This window comes from Ranitomeya imitator, chromosome 6 (genome assembly GCF_032444005.1).
Source record: "Ranitomeya imitator isolate aRanImi1 chromosome 6, aRanImi1.pri, whole genome shotgun sequence".
Classification (NCBI taxonomy): domain Eukaryota; kingdom Metazoa; phylum Chordata; class Amphibia; order Anura; family Dendrobatidae; genus Ranitomeya; species Ranitomeya imitator.
Genome location: NC_091287.1, coordinates 58,017,939 through 58,040,342, shown reverse-complemented (window position 1 = coordinate 58,040,342; position 22,404 = coordinate 58,017,939). Strand labels below are relative to the sequence as shown.

The 22,404-nt window shown below is 44.7% G+C and overlaps 1 protein-coding gene across 4 annotated transcripts in view; it reads left to right on the top strand.

The window, feature by feature from the left end:
- PFKP (phosphofructokinase, platelet) overlaps nt 1-22,404 on the top strand; it is a 128,330-nt gene that overhangs the window by 42,955 nt on the left and 62,971 nt on the right. For all 4 annotated transcript variants that reach the window (XR_011313959.1, XM_069729695.1, XM_069729697.1 and 1 more), the window contains exons 3-4: nt 20,891-20,968; nt 21,938-22,127. Coding sequence is in view for 3 of the 4 variants with exons in the window: in XM_069729695.1 (XP_069585796.1) it covers nt 20,891-20,968; nt 21,938-22,127 (268 nt within the window). In the remaining variant the exon portion in view is untranslated. The remainder of the gene's footprint in view (nt 1-20,890; nt 20,969-21,937; nt 22,128-22,404) is intronic.

The following is a 22,404-nucleotide window of genomic DNA, read 5'->3' as shown; positions in this document are numbered from 1 at the left end:
AGACAGTCTGGCAGTGGCTAGTATAACTGTGGCCATTGTTCCATCACCCCATCTGATACAGGACATCATCATGGGACAGCAGAGACAGAGCTGTGTTAAATGACCTCAGTGCCGCCCCCCAATAACATACTGTTGCAGGGATGATAGAAGCTGTGGAAAGTGAGTACATCCCCAGCCTCCTGTGATGTCCCGCTTGAGACTTCCCTCAAACTTTATAGGTATTGGACAGTCTCTTTAGGATTACAAAGCGCTTTTAAAAACTAGCAACTTTTAAGATTACTTGTTACTAAAAATCCCCTCTGTTCTCAAGAATGAAGGGATTTTTAGTTTTATAGTTTATTGCTTGTTCCCTAGGCTACCATTTACTTCTGCATTCTGTCAGTACTGGCTGGTCTCCTAGGCAGGGGAGCGCAGCACTTGCAAGCTCTTTCCAGTACAGCTTGTAAGTATTGTTCTGAAGCTGGCCAGATCTAATGATTCAATCTGCCTCTGAGCGTCCACATCTTAGATGAGCGACACAACTGTGACCCTGGATTGTAATCGTCAACCAAGAGCGCACCGCCACCTGCAAGCAGCAAGCCGAGAAGCTGCTCCTGTTCAGAAGGCGATAAAAGGACTTTTAAAGGAACCGCAGGCAATCCTCATTATGATTGAATATGACTTAGAAGACATCTTCACCCTTAGACAAGTAGCTATAAAATCTAATATTACAACACTTTATTATATGCCTTCTTTACCGATTTTACCTACTGTTCTGTATAATTCCTGGGTGTGTTTGTTGTTGTTTTAGATAATTCTGCGGTTTTCTAGTGGATTCAGACTACAGTCTCTCCTGTGGTCAGGTTCAGTAGAAGTGCAGAACGGTGACACTACCATAGAACCGCAGAAACCGCGTGCTGCCATGCCATGCCATTGCTTGTAGGGGAGAATAGCTCCATAGTATTGCATCTGATGTATTGTGCCTCAAATTCATTTCTTCTGGATTCATTTGGTAGAGAAAAAAAACATGTTTATATAATCAAAGAGTACTGTATATTCAGGGACAATAGGGCCAGATGCTCCCCTAGGGGTGCCCTATTCAAAACATCCAACTATGACCATTGAGGTCACATCCCTACTAAATGGTCTCTCTTCAGATGCCAAAATACGCTGGATATAATTGACCTAAATAGTCCATTATAAAGGAGGTTGCGTAAGCGTGGATTCCTGCTTGTGACTCTAGTACACATTTTAGAGAGACTACATGCTTAAACACAGCGGGGCCTGGGGGCCTGCATACCAAGGAGGTCTGACAAAACCTTACCACCTCTGTAAATGAACGCAGGCCTGGCTAATAATGAGCTTAGCCCTGCACCTCTACAAAGCAATAACATGGATGTCTGCTTCTTCTAAGGGGATTAAAATAGTCTGTGTAATATAAAGTATTTACATTGACGTTACAGAGAATACAATGGTATGAAAACGAGCAAATCTTAGAGTTTATTATTTATTTAACATAACACATACAGTATATTAAGAAAGACTTGGACAGGAGAGGATCCAATGTGTTTCCAAATACATTTTATGTATGGAGCCATAGTACATGTGATCCTTTACTCCGATCTACGTCTGCCGTAGTGTAGAGTTCAGCCGGTATCACTTGGTTCCTGTATATCGTAAGCAACAAGCTGGTCATAGTTATACTGCAGTTAAATAAAAAGCAAAAAGCAAACTGGTAATCCAATTATAGACATCTATATATATGAGACATCGTGATTACTCGCTAATCCTGCCCCCTGCACAATAGCTCCGCCCATCACCACACATAATCCCGCCCCCCCAACACATCACCACACACAATCCCGCCCCCACTACATTACCACACACAATCCCGCCCCCCCACCACAATACCACACACAATCCCGCCCCCCACCACATTACCACACACAATCCCACCCCCCACCACAATACCACACACAATCCCGTCCCCCACCCCATTATCACACATAATACCGCCCCCCACCCCATTATCACACATAATACCGCCCCCCACCCCATTATCACACATAATACCGCCCCCACCACACATAATCCCATCCCCCACCACACATAATCCCACCCCCCCACATTACCACACGAGGCTCCGTCCCCACACATTACCACACGAGGCTCCGTCCATACACATTACCACACGAGGCTCCGCCCCCACAAATTACCGCAGGAGGCTGCGTCCCCACACATTACCGCACAAAGCTCCGTCCACACACATTACCACACGAGGCTCCGTCCACACACATTACCACATGAGGCTCCGTCCCCACACATTACCACACGAGGCTCCGTCCCCACACATTACCACACGAGGCTACGTCCCCACACATTACCACACGAGGCTCCGTCCACACACATTACCACACGAGGCTCCGTCCCCACACATTACCACACGAGTCTCCGTCCCCACACAGTACCACACGAGGCTCCGTCCCCACACATTACCACACGAGGCTCCGTCCCCACACATTACCACACGAGGCTCCGTCCCCACACATTACCACACGAGGCTCCGTCCCCACACATTACCACACGAGGCTACGTCCCCACACATTACCACACGAGGCTCCGTCCACACACATTACCACACGAGGCTCCGTCCCCACACATTACCACACGAGTCTCCGTCCCCACACAGTACCACACGAGGCTCCGTCCCCACACATTACCACACGAGGCTCCGTCCCCACACATTACCACACGAGGCTCCGTCCCCACACATTACCACACGAGGCTCCGTCCCCACACATTACCACACGAGTCTCCGTCCCCACACAGTACCACACGAGGCTCCGTCCCCACACATTACCACACGAGGCTCTGTCCCCACACATTACCACACGAGGCTCCGTCCCCACATATTACCACACGAGGCTCCGTCCCCACACATTACCACACGAGGCTCCGTCCCCACACATTACCACACGAGGCTCCGTCCCCACACATTACCACACGAGGCTCCGTCCCCACACATTACCACAAGAGGCTCCATCCCCACACTGTTATTAACCTAATTTTAAGTTAATTTACCACCTGTGTAAGCGCTATTGGATGTTGTCATCATTTACTTTAATCACCAGCAGCGTTAATTAGATAGCATTGAGCGTGCCGAGTGTTAGCTGGCTGGAAAAGGCTAGTTTATCATATTTCCACACCTTTTGGAAGAACGAGGCTCTTTTGCTGCCTGTTGTACAGTAAAAGACGAGCGGCGGAGGCCCTGAATTGGAGGAAAATAAAGACTGGTCAGGATGTGCATATGTAGGACTCTCTTTGAGAAACAGCCAACTGCATCAACTTTTAATATCTGTATAAGTGACCTTTCATGTTAAAATGTCCTTTTTTTGTAATTTCACCAAAAGTAATATTTAATAGTTATATCAGATTAAAATTAATTTGAACAAATTTAAAGGGGTATACTGGCCTACATAAATTATCACCTGCCAACTGAATAGGTAAAAATTGTGAGATTTATGTGGGTCCCCATCATTGGACACATGTCCCCTGTTCTCCCCAGGCTGCAAGACTGTGGTCAGGAGGAGTTAAAGTAGTTGGTCATGCATGTCTATGAGGAAGAGCCGATGGCCAGCTATCTTCATATCGCCAGTGCCATTAAATAGAGCGGCAGGGCACATGCACGACCAGCAGCTCCACTAAACTCCTCCTCCACGCTGCAATCGGGAACCAGTGCAGAACAAGGGGGTGAGACACTCAAAAGAAAGCATAGCAAAGATTTGTCTAAATTTGTGACTATTAGAGAGAATCATTAGCATCAACTGTCCTAAGCCATCTGTAATTGGATGCAGATAGAAAGTTGAATAAAATGATACCTTGATATCTGCTATCCAATCTCCTATTCCAGAGAAAGCCATGTTTTTTTCTAATATGTAAATGAGCTGTTAAGATCTATGGGCTGGACATACAGTAGATCATCCTGAGAATCTACCTCTAGAGCTTAATATAAATGAAAGTGGCACTGCCAGTATGAGGAATGTAGATCAGGAGAGCATACTGTCAGTCATTATATGTCTCCTGCCATTTAAATAAGCTCTGGAGGCAGACTCTCGGGGAGATCTTTGTCTGACCCATAGATCTTAACAGCTCATTACATATAAAGAAAAATGTGGATTTCTCTGGAATAAGACATCGGATCACAGATATCAAGATGCCATTTTATTTAACTTTCTATGATCTGTATCCAATTGGTTTAGGGGGTTGATGCTAATGATGGATCCCATCCCTCTTTTCACAGAACGGGGGGACTTGTGTCCCTTTGTTCTCATCTGATTCTAAGCCTGGAATAAGACATTGGATCACAAATATCAAGGTACCATTTTATTCAGCTTTCTATGACCTATATGCCCATATAGATGGCTTAGGAGGGTAGATCCTGCCAATAGATTCCCTTTAAAGTTCTTCACTCATCTTTGGCCCAAAATTGTGCCAGCTCTGAGATTACTTAAATCTGAAATTACCGGCTAATTCTAATTTTTATGTTTTAATGTGGCGAATTTGTAATTTCTGTGCTCCATGATCATATACCAGTATAAAGCAAAGAGGCCCTTGTCCTATAATTCAACAGTACAAACAGGATGACATTAATGCATGTGCCCCAATGTCCTCACTGTATAGAAACAGAGTCATTTTAATCATACTAAATAGCAAAGCTGTTGATTCAGTGCAAGTCATAAAAGGCCACAAATGTTTGCAAGCTGAACATTTCCAAGCATTTTTATGAGCATTATAGTCGGCAATGAATTTCTGGGTCATAAATAAGCTGCATGATTCCATGTCTCCTTGGCAAGTGGGGACAACAGCCATTATCCTTAATAACGTTGCCAGGCAAATAATTCCCTTTATGGAACAACCACGGTAGTGTTCAAATTCTGGAAAGTTACCAAGGAAATGCTCAGGAAGATGAAAACCAGTGAAACTGGTTCTGAGAAATAGAGTAAAATGCACCAGTAGGACTGAAAGGAAACAGGAGAACATAAAGGTTGTAAGGTTTGTGAACACTTTCTGGACTAGCCTGAGGGACCAAATAATAAATGGTAAATCGGTCAGTCAATACTTTCTGTACACCCATATCATTTTTCCCCTCTAATTTTGAAATACTAGGAGACATTGTTGAGAATTGGTAATTTTGTGTAGGAGATAATGTTAGCTATGCACCACTTCTATCTGGATGAGGCTTCAATTATGGTTCTATCTATGGAGCTAAACATATGGAGTCCACTTCATAATCCATCAAACCCCATATGTCAGAACAGATCCTCCATAGAAGCACTGAAGTGAACCTCTAAGCCAATGATAATGCCAACAACAAACCGAAATATGGAGCACAGTATGGTTCAATTTTGAGTACTGTATGGCACGAGGTGCTTAGAACTTGGGCAAGCCACACTTTCAGAAACATCAAGACTTTTTTGTAGAAGAAATAGGGTATACCTTCAAGGTTTGATGGGGCGCCGGGGACTTTTGTGAAGTAGTAGAGATTTCTTTCTACTCCTGATTGATCAGGCAATTCTCCCATACAGGTCTCCTGGCCCTCACCACTACTGGGAGCATGCTGTATATGTATATTTTGCTCTCATTGACCTAACCGGTAGCAAGTGAACCATGCTGCATTTCTCAGAAGGGGGTCCTTAAAATAGGCAAGTATGCTGTAGGGATGTGTGTTACGTGACAGCTCTTCTCCATGTGCTTTACGTGACCGCTCTTCTGCATGGCTGACAGCGGCAGATCACTGACATATAAGCTGTAAGCTATTTTTCTTTCCCATGTCAACAGATCGGTAATTCCTCGAGTTCAGTGATATCAGGGCACAACCTTTTCACTAATATAAAGTTTCCATCCTCAAGGTCAGCTATAGAAACTACGTAAATACGTAACTGATATCTACAGCCAGTTACACATCTACCCATATTTATCCCAAGTAGTAGGTCCATTTATAATTTCTAGTGTACTGATCACTAATCTTCCCTTTAGTGGGGCATAATGATCATTTTAAGCTTCCAGTCCACTTCTAAATTATGTTTATTCTTTACCTGTGTTGTGCTGGGGTACTGTATGTTTCCACGTTAAGGAAATCTTCAGGATTTGCTGCGGATTGAACGTTGTGTACAGCTGCAGCGTCCAGATGTTACAGCATAGTGGAGGGGATTTTATGAAATCCCATCTCCACTATGCGTGCAGGGCTGCATCCGGCGTCCCTGCGTAACCGGACATGCGGCTTGTCTTTCCAGACTGCAGCATGTCTATTTATCATGCGGAGACGCTCCATCTCCGCAAGATAAATAACAGTCTGTGAATACGATGCGGTGATTCCGCATGTGTTCAATGAACACATGCGTAATCACCACGCGTACAACAGGGGGCGGAACTTTGGGCGGAGCGGGGTGTTCAAAGCGCAGGGATTCCGGACAGTGGAAACATACCCTTAAGGCTAGGCATTAAAGAGGATGCCTGGTGTACATAATGTATGACCTATCCTATGGTTGATCAGTGGTGATCTGACCACTAGGACCTACAATGATCCGCTGACTTTTATTCCAGTTAGAATGAAGTTATTACTTATGGAGCTGCCGAGATCTGCACTCGGCTTCTTCCGGGAGCCCTGTCCTGTCCTGTGGATAAGGGATAACTTGTTTTCTCCAGACAACCCCTTTTCTGAATTTATCATTATTATTCATAATTATGAAATTAGAGCTGTAGCCAGACCAGACATCTTTGTTCTTTTCATTCATCTACACTGATGAGGAGCATTAGTCCCTGCAGCTGCTTTTTTTTATCATTAATCATTTTAAAGGACCATGTATATATTCCAGGCTGCTGTACATATAAAGGAAGTACATATAACATGAGACAACAATACGTTTAAACAATACATTTTTACAATACATTTTTTCACTTTCTAAAAATAATTCTGAAATCTTACGATTATCACTAATCTTATCACTAAGCCAAAAATTAGGCTGATGTTTCCTGTTCTGTAATGATCATTTCTCAGATTATTATCATCACAGACAAGATTACAATAAAAGGTAGCACCTCATTGAGCCTGTGTGTTGGGCTCTCCATGCATGTGCTGTGACTGTTACACAGCCGCGACACATTATTATTATAATTATTTATATAGCACCATTAATTCCATGCTGTACATGAGAAAGAGTTATAGATATCGTTTACAGTAAACAAATTTACAATGACAGACTGGTACAGAGGGGAGAGGACCCTGCCCTTACGGACTTACATTCTACGGGATAATGGGGAAGAGACAGAAGGTCGGGGGTGCGGTATCTCTGGTGGTGGTGAGGCAGCAGCTCTGGTGGTGGTGAGGCGGCAGCTCTGGTGGTGGTGAGGCGGCAGCTCTGGTGGTGGTGAGGTGGCAGCTCTGGTAGTGGTGAGGCGGCAGCTCTGGTAGTGTTGAGGCGGCAGCTCTGGTGGTGGTGAGGCGGCAGCTCTGGTGGTGGTGAGGGGACAGCTCTGGTGGTGGTGAGGCGACAGCTCTGGTGGTGGTGAGGCGGTATCTCTGGTGGTGGTGAGGCTGCAGCTCTGGTGGTGGTGAGGCTGCAGCTCTGGTGGTGGTGAGGCGGCAGCTCTGGTGGTGGTGAGGCGGCAGCTCTGGTGGTGGTGAGGCGGCAGCTCTGGTGGTGGTGAGGCGGCAGCTCTGGTGGTGGTGAGTCGGCAGCTCTGGTGGTGATGAGGTGTCAGCACTGGTGGTGAGGCGGCAGCTCTGGTGGTGGTGACGTGGCAGCTCGGGTGGTAGTGACGCGGCAGCCTGGGTGGAGGTGAGGCGGCAGCTCGGGTGGAGGTGAGGCGGCAGAATGGTTATTGCAGGCTGCAGGCTTTGCTGAAGAGATGGGTTTTCAGGTTCCGCCTGAAAGATCCGAAGGTGGTGGATAATCGGATGTGTTGAGTCGTGGAATTCCAGAAGATGGGGGATATTCGGGAGAAATCTTGGAGGCGGTTGTGTGAGGAATGAATAAGTGTGGAGGAGAGTAGGAGGTCTTAGGAGAATCGAAAATTACGTGAGGGAAGATATTTGAAGATTAGTTCAAAGATAAAGGGAGGGGACAGGTTGTGGATAGCTTTGTAGATCAGTGTTAGTAGTTTGAACTGGATTCGTTGGGGAATTGGGAGCCAGTGGAGGGATTTGTAGAGGGGAGAAACAGGGGAGTAACGAGGAGATTGGTGGATTAGCCGAGCAGCAGAGTTGAAGACAGACTGGAGTGGTGCAAGAGTTAGCCGGGAGGCCACAGAGGAGGGTGTTGAAGTAATCAAGGAGGGAGATGATGAGGGCATGCACAAGAGTTTTAGTAGATTGTGGGCTGAGGAAGGGATGGATTCTGGCACATGCAGCTGTGGAGCCGAGCAGATGATCAGCAGGAGCAATCCAGGAAGCCGGGTTCCCTCTGCAGTTTATTTGGCAAGCGCTATAACTTGCCGAATAAGAGGGAACCCGAAAAATTTGCTCAACTCTAATTCTCTTTGACCTGGTTAAATAATCAAGCAATTAGCAAGAGACCAGAGCAGGCATTACTATGTAAGACAAACAAACATCCATGCTGGACATAAAAGAAAATTTTGAACATTTACAACAGGCACAAAAACAATTAGTATATACCAAAGATGACACAGCAATATCATGGGAAATGTTCACATTTGACAGATGTCACACACGCCGATTAGTGTGTATATTACCTATGTGATATTAGCTTCATGCCATGTTAAATATTGCACTTAAACAGATATTGCACACGTGACCCCCGCACATGAGTTACCTTAAACCTGTTGTTGTGTTTGGTCCCTTTAGCGGCTGTGAAGCTTGTCTACGTGCGCTGTTAGCAAGAGCTCAGGCGAGAAGAAAGACTAGAGAATTAAGAGATTAGAAAATAAAAAGATTCTGTTTTTTATTAGATGACACATGGTCTTTATTGACCGAGAGGCTGTTACAGAGGAGGAGAGGGCCCTGCCCACAAGAGCTTTAATCCTACGAAGGACGGGGATTCACAATATACAGGGGTTGGACAAAATAATGGAAACACCTAACATTTTGGCATCATAATCTTCGAACATGTGATAAACATGCAAACCATGACATATGGTAATGTTTTGTAGTTGATTATTTGTGTTATGTGATATGTGTATGTAAATTAACTGTTTGTTTTGCATAATTGTAAGAAAATTGACGAGAACCTGATACCAATGGCAGACCTCTCGGATTATCAAAGAGGCCAAATTGTTGGTGCTCGTATGGCAGTGTAACAGAAAGTGCCCGACTGCTTGGCGTGTCAAGAGGTACTGTCTCCAAAGTAATGACTGTGTTTGAAAGAGAAGGAAAAACGTCCGCAGCAAAGCACAGGTCCGGCCGAAAGTCAAAGTTGACTGAGAGAGACCGTCGGACTCTAAAGCGAATTGTGAGAGAGAATTGCAAGACTACGGCTCCGAAAATCACTGCTGAGCTCAATAAACACCTACAGAACCCAGTTTCCACGAAAACTGTTCGTCGGGAGCTGCACAAATCTGGATTCCACGGAAGAGCTGCAATTAGAAAACCGCTGCTCTCAATGACAAATGTTTCCAAGCATTGAGTGGTGTAGAAACCTCCAGAATTGGTCCCTCGAGCAGTGGAAACATGTGATATTCTCAGGCGAATCATCGTTTACCCTATTTTCCCTTCACCATGACAGCACCGCACGTGAGAGATGGCATCCGCCCCCAGGAACAGGAAACCTGTAGCAGAGATATGAATGGGGCGGCCCCTCTCTCCTCAGTTTGGTTTCCTGTTCCTGCAGGTGGATGCCTGTGGCAGAGCTCCTACCTCCGGAGGGATCCCCCTCTGATGATTCCGGTCCGGAGGCCGAGGTCCACGGGGGGCCAGCCATGTCCGGCGAAGAGGCTGCTATGTCCGCGCCTTCCTTTCCCCTCGCTGGACTCCCCGGCGACCGCTCTGTGCAGGAGGCTGGTCCGGGGATAAGGAGGCGTGTCCTTCACTGACGCTGGCGCCGAAGTGAAGGATGACGACTTCCGGTCGCACAGGAAGTGACGTCACACGCCGAAGGAGCCGGTGTGCTGGACACTTCCGGGTGGAAGCGGCTCCAGAGGCGCGCACACCGCTCCTTCTATATAATAGAAGCGGCAAGAGGAATCGCTGGTCCTGCACTTCAAGCAATTGCCTGAAGATGACCGAACCAGCGATGGATCCAGAGACGCTGCTGATGCCTGCGCCCAGAATGTCTGAGGAGACTCAAGCTGCCGTGGTATCTGGGGTCCTGGAGGGGTGAGTGCCTTTGTAAGGCAAACCACACACACTGATACCCTGTACACTGTGTTTTGTAGGGAAGAAAAGCCACCTCCAAACAGAAAAATAGGGTCTGTCCACTATGTAAAGAGACACTCCCCAGGCTATACAGCAAAAAAATCTGCCAGCCCTGTATCGATAAAACAGTTACGGAGGAATCATCTTCCTTATTACAAAATATTAAATCAATTATACGAGAGGAAGTTAAATCCACGGTTAAGGAGCAGCTGAAACATCACACAGCAAAGGGAACCCCCCCTCCCCCAACAAGTGAGCAAGGGTCGGACGTAGATTCAGGGGAAGAGCCGGGAGCCTTAACCCCCTCTGATGCCTCAGATTTAGACTCCTCAGACGAGGAGTATGGTCACCCTTATTTTCAGTCAGAAGATATTGGAAAGCTGCTCAAACTCGTCAGAACGACTATGGGGGTAGAGACTCCTAAGGAACCGCGGACAGTCCAAGACACCATGTTTAGTAATTTGGAGGAGAAAAAGAAGAAATGTTTTCCCTTCCATGATAACATAGTCAATTTAATAAAACGGGAGTGGAAAAAGCCTAATAAAAAGATGTCCATCCCTCAGGCTTTAAAACGCAAATACCCCTTTGATGAGGAGGTCTGTAAGAAGTGGGATAAGGCGCCTAAGTTAGATGCAGCCATCGCCAGCACCTCTAAGGGGGTTACGTTACCATTTGAGGACATCGGAGCCCTAAAAGACCCCCTCGACAAGAAAGCAGATGCTTTTCTAAAGTCGGCCTGGGAAGCAGCGACATGGTCATTTAAACCCGGGGTTGCTGCCACTTGCACGGCACGTGCTATGGTCAAGTGGTTAGAGGAGTTAAGTGACCAAATCAGAAATAAATGCCCGAGAGAGAGACTTCTGGAAGCGTTGCCCTCTCTACAGGGCGCCGCGAGGTTCCTGGCGGATGCCTCAATAGATTCGGTTAGGAGTGCCGCACGTGCATGTGCTTTATCCAATTCGGGACGTAGAGCATTGTGGCTGAAGAATTGGACTTCCGACTTTCAATCGAAGGTCAAACTCTGCGGGGTACCCTGTGAAGGGCAATACCTTTTTGGCAAGGCTCTGGACAAGATCCTTGAGAAGGCGTCGGACAAGAAAAAGCGGTTTCCACCTCCTTCCTTTCCCAGACGCCGATGGGAAACCTCTCGTTCGTCCTTTCGTGGATCTGGATATAGAGGGACCCGCGGCCGATCAGATGACAGGCCTAGTCGAGGCAGACCCTGGAGAGACCGGAAAGAAAAGGGATTTCTTTTCAACAAGCCTCCTCCCAAGTCTGATCCCAGACATCAATGACGCCAGCATTCCGGTGGGGGGAAGACTCTGGCGGTTTGTCCATCACTGGGCAGCACTGCCGGCTTCTCAATGGGTAACCAACTTGTTGTCAGAGGGTCTAAGACTCAAGTTCTCCATCCTCCCACCAGATCAGGTAAAAATGACCCAAGTGGCGGGGAAAAATCAGGCCACACTAGAGAGAGAAATTCATCTCCTCATCCAAAAAGAGGTATTAATAAAAGTACCTCATCAGGAGATAGGGAAAGGGTTCTACAGCACCTTATTTCTAACGCCAAAACCAGACGGCTCGCTGAGAGTAATATTCAACCTGAAGGCCCTGAACCATTATATTCAAATAGAAAAATTCAAAATGGAGACCTTAAGAACCGCAGTGAAAGTACTCGACCCAAACTGTTACATGGCAGTGATCGATCTCACAGATGCTTACTACCATGTGCCAATCGCTGTCCAACACCAACAATATCTGAGATTAGTGGTAAACCTTGCAGAAACCCCCGTCCATCTACAGTATCAGTGTCTTCCCTTTGGGGTAGCCATAGCGCCCCGCATATTCACAAAAATTATTTCCGAAGTGGCATCTTTCATCAGGAAAGAAGACATAATGTTGGTACCATATTTGGACGATTTTTTGGTAATAGCGAACAACAAAGAAAATTGCGAGAAAGCGGTCGCAAGAGTACTGGAGGTACTAACCAGATTAGGATGGATGATAAACCTGAAAAAAATCAAGACTTATCCCAACATAGACTCAGGAATTCCTTGGAATCTTATTAGATTCAGTCAACCAGGAGTGTTTCCACAGAGGAAAATTCAATCTATTCAATGGAAAATACAATTATTTCAGCTACAACGGACTATCTCTCTAAGGAATGCAATGTCGCTCTTAGGAGTCCTAACGGCAACAATTCCAGCAACATGGTGGGCACAAAGCCACACACGAGAGTTACAATGGCAGATTCTAGCCGAACAAGACAGGAGTCCATACAATCTAAATCGGAAGATTCTTCTATCTCCAAGAGTTCAGGACTCACTAGAATGGTGGCTGAAAACAGAAAATTTAAGCAACGCTGTGCCGTGGTCAGTACAAGATCCAGTAGTCTTTACTACCGATGCGAGTCCATGGGGATGGGGAGCACACTTAGAGGATCAGGTCCTACAGGGTCAATGGGGGAGCCCAATGACCTCAGCGTCCTCCAATCTGAAGGAATTGTCTGCAGTAAGGCTAGCACTTCTTCATATAGGAGAAAGGATTCGGGGAAGACATGTTGTGGTGTTGTCCGACAACAACACAACGATAGCCTATATAAATCACCAAGGGGGCACAAGGTCACCATCCCTTATGGCAGAAGCCAAAGAACTTTTTACATGGGCCGAAAACAACCTTCTTTCACTAACCGGAACATACTTAAAAGGGTCAGAGAATCAGGTAGCCGACTTCTTGAGCCGTCACACGCTACGTCAAGGGGAGTGGTCCCTGAGCCAGCGAATGTTTAGAAAAATATGTGCCAACTGGGGCGTTCCAGAGATAGACCTATTCGCCACAAAAGAAAATCGGAAGGTGAAGAAGTTCTATTCTCTGAACCCAAGAGAACACCCGGAGGGGGTAGACGCGTTTCTATATCGGTGGAACTTCCATCTAGCATACGCGTTTCCCCCAATACCATTAATCCTGACAGTCCTCAGGAAAATACGGGAAGACAAGGCACGAGTGATTCTCATAGCTCCCTTTTGGCCGAAAAGGGCATGGTTCACGTGGATCAGACGCATGTCTATCTCGGACCCGTGGATCTTTCCGGATGCTCCGGATATCCTGCACCAAGGACCAGTTCAACATCCCCATGTACACAGGCTACACCTCACCGCCTGGAACTTGAGAGGGGACTTCTGTTAGCAAAAAGGATTCTCAAACCCTTTGGTGACCACATTGCTAGCCAGCAGGAAAAAGGTCACCTCAGAGAAATACCAAAAGATCTGGCAAAAGTTCCTAGATTTCTCGGGGCGACAATTGTCCGAAACGAGTCAGCAGGTCCCGGTAAAAGAAATTCTTGAATTTCTCCAAAAAGGGTTGGAAAGGGGTCTGTCTACTAGCACCTTAAAAGTGCAAGTCTCCACCCTGGGTGCGCTGTTTGATCATAAACTTGCTGACCACCCTTGGGTCTATTTGTTCATCCGAGCCTCTTTTACATCCAGACCCTCAAAATTATTACCTAAGGTGGCTCCCTGGGATTTAAATTTAGTGTTAAATGCTCTAACCGTTTCCCCCTTTGAGCCTCTTGATTCTATATCAATAAAATCCTTGACCCTAAAAACGGTCCTTCTGGTTGCCTTAACTTCTGCCCGTCGTACTTGTGAGCTGCAAGCTATGTCGGTGAACCCTCCTTACACTACCTTCCATGATGACAAAGTGGTTATCAAAACCGACCCTGCCTTCCTTCCGAAGGTCAACTCAAAATTTCATAGAGACCAGGAAATTATTCTTCCCTCATTCTGTCCCCAACCAAAATCCCAGAGGGAGCAAACCTTCCATTGTCTCGATGTTAGACGCTGCCTGCTTCAATACATAGAAGCCTCAAAATCTTGGCGTCAGTCATCGGCCCTTTTTGTCACTTTCCAGGGGACAAACGGGAAAAAAGGCCTCAAAGGCAACTATTGCACGGTGGTTACGTACAGCTATCTCACTTTCATATTCCTCTTCGGGTCAGGTTCCCCCACAGGGTGTTACGGCCCACTCCACGCGTGCTATTGCCACATCCTGGGCGGAAAGGGCATGCGCCTCGGTGGAACAGATTTGTAGAGCGGCAGTATGGTCTTCACCATCTACCTTCTTCCGACATTATAGGCTAGACTTAGGTCTATCAGACTTGTCTTTTGGGAGAAAGGTGTTATCTGCTGTTGTCCCACCCTAGGAGTCTTCTATTTCTTCCTCTCACGTGCTGTGCTGTCATGGTGAAGGGAAAAAATGATAATTACTTACGGGTAATTTGATTTTCCAGAACCATGACAGCACCGCATTAATTCCCGCCCTATCTTGGTGATGGTTGTGTGATTCACAAAAAAAACCCAAAAACTTATTATATATAAGTAAATATGTGTGTAAGGAGGTATGTGTATAGATAGAAACTAACAGAAAGTTGTACAATGTAAATATAATACATAACTGTGTACTAACAAAGCGGTCATCTTCCATACTCTGAAACAAACTGAGGAGAGAGGGGCCGCCCCATTCTTATATCTCTGCTACAGGTTTCCTGTTCCTGGGGGCGGATGCCATCTTTCACGTGCGGCGCTGTCATGGTTCTGGAAAATCAAATTACCCGTAAGTAATTATCATTTTTCCGACCTCCGGCCGAATGTACGTTTGGAGACAGCCGAAAGAAGCATTCCATCCAGACTGTCTTCTCCCAACCGTAAAACATGGCAGAGGTTCTGTGATGATCTGGGGTGCTATTTTGTGGCGATCCGCTGGGTCAATGATATCCCTTCATGAAAGAATTAACAGCCGAGATTATTTAGGCATTTTGTGTGACCAAGTGCATCAATGGTTGAAGCACTGTTCCCGGAGGGGAACGCCATCTTTCAGGATGATAAAGCACCAATTCATACAGCTAGAATCATTAAAGCATGGCACGAGGAACATTCTAACGAAGTTGAGCATCTCATCTGGCCCCCACAATCCCCAGACCTCAACATTATTGACCATTTATGGTCGATTTTAGAGATTCAAGTTAGACGTCGATTTCTGCCGCCATCGTCGCTCAAAGAACTGGAGGGTGTTTTAACTGCAGAATGGGCTAAAATTCCTTTGGAAACAATTCACACCTTGTATGAATCCATACCTCGGAGAATTGAGGCTGTAATCGCCGCAAAAGGTGGACCTTCACCATATTAAACTAACTTTTGTTGATCTTTACAGGTGTTTCCATTATTTTGTCCAGCCCCTGTATGTCATAAATGATGTATGTAAAGCCAGACTCCTGATTTTCATCCCTATTCTAGACCATATCTGGCAGTTAGTTCAGCATGTAGCATTATTTATTATATATTTTATCATTATTAATGACATCCACTGATACCGATGACAATTTGACTGTTTTCTGTACATTTAGACTTAATGATCAGTTGTTAAGTACAACATAACCTCGTATCCTATTTTAGTGTTTGTGACTGTCCTGAGCCCGCAGTAATTGAGGTTTTTTTTTATCATTTCTATATTACTTTAGAATAAAATGGGATATGGTTATTTGTGTCAATTTTAACATTCCACTCATTTCTGTAAAATGTTGAATAATAGGTATGGCTTTTTGTAGGTATATTTCTTGTGCTGGCCATACACGTTAGATAGTTGTTTGGCTGAACGATCATTCGCCCTTCAGGTATCTCTCCAGATTTGCCCGGCCGTATTCTTCTGTGCTCTCTATGAAAGAGGCCCTGACAGAATAATCTGGTAGTGGCTTATCTCCTCACCGAACAATGAAATCCCGCAAGAGGTGTAGTGCAGCAGGGTTGGTGCAGTGTGACAGACAGGCAGGAACCCAGGAAAGTTCAAAGCAAATTTTTTTTACTATTCAGAGAAACTCACAAAATGAACAGTACACGGTATCCTCTGGATCGCAGCCGGGGCGTCTCAACAGTCCGTATCTGAGTCCGGTTAGGCTACGTTCACATTTGTGTTGTGCGGTGCTGCGTCGGCGACGCAACGCACAACGCAAACAAAAACGCATGCAAAACGTCCTTTTTTGGCATTATTTTGGACGCAAAAAAAATGCAACTTGCTGCGTCCTCTGCGCCCTGACGCTTGCACCAAAAAAGACGCATGCGTCACAAAACGCAAGACAACGCATGTCCATGCGCCCCCATGTTAAATAAAGGGGCGCATGCGTCGCCGTGGCTGCGCCCGACCCAGCCCCGCAAAACGCTAATGTGAACGTAGCCTTACTGAGGGTGTCTGCACCACTGTGTCACACTAAGGGGTGCCAGGCCTTCGCTGCTCTTAGCTCTGTGTTACTGCACACCTAAACCGAATGTTGCAGAGCCACCTGCTCTGCAGTTTGCAAACAAAACTCTGACACACCCAACCCTTTGCTGCAGGGTTTGTAAATGTTATCAGTGGCCATGGGCCACTTGTAAGACCCGGTGTGAAGGGAGCGAACTGCCCCACTACCATCCACTCCAAAAATAAAAGCCTTTAACGGGTTTTCCTAAACATTGCCTTGGTCAAATAACTTGACCAGGTCCACACTTACTGTTATTTTGCGCTGCAGCCATAGGTATATCTGTGACTGCAATGCTCTCCAGCCGGTTTAATACGCTTCTATGCTCATCCTGGGGGATACATATCGATCCTCGCATATGATCCCCCTCACAGGCCAAATCCTTCCCTTCGCCAACATCATTTGTCCGGGGGACACATCCCCATACATATCAGATGATTGGCCAATCCCTCTGAAATTAGTGGGTTTGGATGACTTTTATTTAACGAGTATGGGAGCCTTTAGCATTACGTGTACATTTTTTCCTTGGTATTCCTGACCACTCTCCTAAGATGCTTTTTTAAAAGAATTCTTGCATTTACCATAAACTAACAATTCTGTAGCAATTTGTTTTTGATCTTTGCAATGTTCTGTTCCTCTGTGGTTCATCCTGCAAATGTGCGAATGACTTGACAATCCCTTGTTACTCTTCACTTTGTCTCTATGGTTGTCAATGCACAATCTGATAGGATGGTTTAAAAAAATCAATTTATTTACGGTATATATTTCCTGTAGTAACAACACAGTGCACGTTTCTTAAAAGATGCTACCACTTTGTTGTTTTCCTGAAATGTCAGGAGTGGTGAAAGTTCCTCTTTAACGGCAGATCTGTAATGTTGAGAATGACATCTGTATAGAGCAGGAGGAGCTGATTAGATTAATGTACATTTTAGTGGAAAAAGTTTTAGTAAATCTTACATTTTATTCATTGAAATCCCTGCTGTTTGTATGAGTCCAGTGGGCGGTCCTATTCTGTAAATGACCCTTTTTTTTCTGTATAACTGTGCATGCAAAATAGCTGTCAATCACTAGTAGGACCGCCCACTGGAAACCTGTTTATACAAGCACCATAAATTTCAATGAATAAAATGCAAGTTATACTGAATCTTTTGCTAAAAACCTACCGGTAAATATCATTCTGCTCATCTTCTTGTCTATACCATGTTGCCCACAGACCAGACAACATGTTCAATGTGACAGGTCTCTTAAAGACTAATATTTTCACCAGAGCTGGGCGGACTAATTCACGGAACTTGGATCCATTGTGAATATCTTACCTTCCGGGATCTCTGGCGCGGCTTTAGATTAGCCGGACTGGCCCAACGTCATCTGTGTATCATACCGCAATGATAACGTTATGCCAGGCCTGGCGAATCAAAAGCCGAGCCAGATATTCCAGAAGGTAAGAGATTACTATCTTCCCTTCCAGAGGCCTGAGACCACTGACCTGGCAGATGGACGGAGATCTCGTGAAATGAGCCGCCCAGTGTTGGTTTTCCGGCACCTGAAGGTTGACTTTGTCATATCCTGGAAACATCTATGTGGAGGTTCTTCAGGTTTGACTATGAGACCATGCAGAACGCGGTATCTTAGTTACTGTAGCCAGGATCTTGTTTCTAAGCAGATTGTATTGTGTTCACACATCTGCAGATTTCAGATACTCAGCATTACACAACCTCATCACTGCAAAAAAAATACCGTGAAAAACTGATCCAGCGAGCAGAGGACAGTATACGGTCAATAGGGTCAATAATTTTCAGGGCCAGTGGAGATCTGTACAGCGATGTACATGTAATAATAATAATAATAATAATAATAATAATAATATACCAATAATCTGCCCATTGGAGACAGAGATCAATCAGAAAGGAATTACGGGAGCGCCCCCTAGAGCCAGACTCTGGACATGACAATACATCGCTTGCAATAGCCTTACAAGCAGAGCACAGTAGTGGGTGTTACTGCGCCGACTTAGGAGCCTGGAAGGGGTTAACAATATCCAGTCACAATTACTGCTCCTAAAAAACAATGTGGCGGGGCCAAGAGAGTTTATGTAACATGGTGACATTAAAAAATAAACAGGTCGAAATTGTGCCCCCATGTTAAAGGGAATGTATCGTTAGACCTATGGTTTGGTTTTTGTTTTGTGTTACATTGATATATATTTAAATTGGAAATATTTTTTTTCATATATCAATCTTCATTAAAAAAAACTACCGTAAGATAGTAATCTTGCAATTTTCACACTGGCAGCTGGGGCTATTTTAGACTCATAGGTCCTGTCCATTCAGGAAGAGCAGCAGGCTCCTTATCATCAGAGGCTGACAACACAGCATCCACCAATGACAATAAGCGATGTCACACCTGTCCCTGCGCCCTTTTACTTCACTATGAACTCTTCACACGCTCATTAGACACTTCAATACAAAAGACAGGATCAGGATCTAGCCATTGTGACTAATGGAAGTTCTTGAAACAACAGTTATAGTCTTTAAAAAAAAAGCTGTGACCAGTGAAAAAATGTAAAGATTTCATTCTTTTGTTTCTAATACAGATTGTGATATGGAAAAAAACACAAATGCCAAAAATATTCAAGACATACTGTATGTATATTTATCATAAAAACCTGATTTAAGCACTAGGCCATTTGCTTCCATTTAAGCTTTGATAGATTCTTTTATCTGATCATTGTATGATCCGGTGTAATAGTGGTTGTGTTAATTGGATAAATCTTGGGCTCTGCACACATTTATGTCGAACTTTCATAACAAATTCCTTCAAATTTGACACAAGGAGTAGTGTCGCATGTGGTGCTATATCCCTGTCAAATTTACTTACACCACATTTTGTACCGGTACGTCTCCATTCCTGAAATATGGTATGGTCCCCTCTTCGATGTATGTACATCTAATCTTGTTGGTCAAGTGAGTGTGGCCCTCAACTCTTCTCTACGGGAGCCTTTTCGAAGACCATGCCCAGTTGGCCAGAAAGACTGGATTTATATGCGGTGATGAGGTGTCCATATCTCAGAAACAGATTGGTAGTAACAAAAAAATAATAACTTCAGATTCAGAACACCAGGTTAAAAAATACATCTATCTAGGTCCTGTCTAAAGGAATTGTCTGATTAAACCCATTTTCAAATGCACCATTAGGAAATGTAAATTATCACGTTGGGGTCTCGGATTCGGGTTCCTCATCTTTTTGCCAGGGAAGAAAATGGCTTCATCACATCCAAGTGTTTTACATAACTTTATTGATTTTAATGGACACTATGTAATGCTCCTTTTGTCCTGTGGTGGCGCTGTAGAGAAAATAAAAACTTGTTGCCAGGTTTTTCCCACCGATATAACTGACTGCTGATGGTCCCGGCAGGCAAACTGTGATCAAAGTGGATCAAATTTATCAGGTTCTTAAAAGAATTCACGGGAACCTAGTCTAGTTTCCATGTTTGCTGGACCAGAGCTTTGTGAACCTCCTCTTACCTGTCGATATCCCTGGCTCCTATTCTGATTAGTAGACACAGTTTGGAGTCACAAATCAATGATGACATTGCAGGCCTACTAACCAGAAGAGGCGCCGTGGATGCCGGCAGGCAGGAGGAAATTCATAGGTCTCCGGACCGGCAGCCGCGGGCTATTGATGTGGCCGCTGGACCACATTCCTGCAAATCTTTTTGCCCAACCCCAGTATTTAAAGTTCCTTAGTCAAAGTTTAGATTCAAAATTTACAAGCAAAAAATACATCAAGATTCTAGCATCTGATAATCCCGAAGTTGTGCAAAGAGCAGAAGCTGAGGTCTAGACATGACCATTTAGGACCTCCTTAAAAGGAGCAATGAAGGGTCTTGGAGATAAATATATACTGTATATATTTTTTATTTTACGATAAACTCTTCAGCTACTGGAAACCCCTTTAACCAACAAAGTCATAGTAGCCAATAGTGCTTTATTTTTTGCACTTTATTTTTGGCTGTCTTCTTGGATTTTCTCCATTATTCTCTATACTTTTCTATGACTGTCTAATTATCTGACATAGTGGGTAAAATCTGCCACTTATCAGGTCCGTTTGTTGCTCCATTAATAGAATTTTACTCTATATTATTTTCCAATGTTATTTTATATTTTATATTTGTATTTTTTTTTACCATATAGATCAGTAAATTATTGAAAGAAGCGCTACTTATACTAATGATGTATTCTCATCTCTGTCTGAAGGGTTATCAAGGAATGGTTGATGGAGGAGACAATATTGTGGAAGTGTCATGGGAAAGTGTATCCAGCATCTTACAAGTGGTACGTGCCAATGTGATGTATTTCTTGTATATTGATCCATGCATAATTCACTATTACTACTGCCACATGGGATTTTAGACTTTCTTTTCACTCCGAGTTCATGACTTCCTGAGCAGTGCACATCATACAAGTGTTTTGAGAAATCGGTGAGGATCTCAGGTCCCAAATCCCACCAATGTCAGCACCCATTACAAGATTAAAGGGTGTTTTACATATTCTTTTATAGATTAAATTAAAAATTGTTATTAACAATCCTGTCCGTTCTCAGGAATGTGGTGATTTTTAGTGGAACTATTTATATCTTTGCCTTCATTACCTGCCATAGTGGTGGTGGCCGAACGTGTGCAGTACTTACAAGCGCTTTTCAATAGAGCTTGTAAGCACAGTTCTGAATCTTGCTTGACTCAGGGGAGCTCACTGATATCTCCCGATCCCAGTGCCCCGGTGTTCCTCCAATACTGCAGAGGCACAGCTGCCTCCTACAGCAGCACCAAAGAGCATACAAGTCAGACAGGTAGGGCAATAACGCCAGCGGTCCAAAAAGCCAATCAAGCAGGAGCGCATGGCCCACGGAAAGCAGGAAGCAAAGGAGCAGTGCGACCCTGAAGAAGGATCATTGCAAAACCGCTTTAATTAAATAAATGCAAATAAGTATACATACTTTTTAATGGGTTGTGTTGGTTAAGAAAAAGAGGTCTGCTTTTCTCCCAGAAACACATCCATTTGTGTCAATGGGTTGTGGGTGATATTACAAGTGAATGGGACTGAGGTACAATACCTGATATAGCCATAGACAGGAGTGGTTCTGTTCTATAAATGTTCAGATCCTTTTTCTAGTCCTAGGAAACACCATCAATGAAGACATAAATGTTGAGGCCATATCACACCTCTGGACTTACTGTTTCTGCTATGGTTTATCTTTATATCCTGTAGTCTTTGTTAAGCCCTTCGGTATTGTCTCCATTGCAGGGTGGCACAGTCATCGGCAGTGCTCGTTGTAAATCATTTCGTTCCCGTGACGGCCGGTTGCAGGCGGCTTACAATCTGATTCAGCGTGGGATCACAAATCTTTGTGTTATTGGGGGAGATGGAAGCCTGACGGGGGCTAACCTTTTCCGTGAGGAATGGAGTGGCTATCTGGAAGAATTGGTGCAAAATGGTAAATATTTCCATCTCACTCATTTTCTGCATCTTTATTATGTAAGAAGGAACATAAACCAGCTCACCCGTGATGCAAGAACCAAGCCTCGGGAGCACGGACCCGCTGTGTCCAGGCGTACAAGGTCCAAAAAAAGAAAGGAATGTCCAGCTTCACCGAGTCCGTGAAAAAGAGTTTTCTTTATTCATGGTCATGATTAAGGGAGCCTAGTCTCCAGAAACGCGTTGAGATTCTTACCCATATGGTTGTGCTGAAGTCTGTACCCTCCATGTTTAAA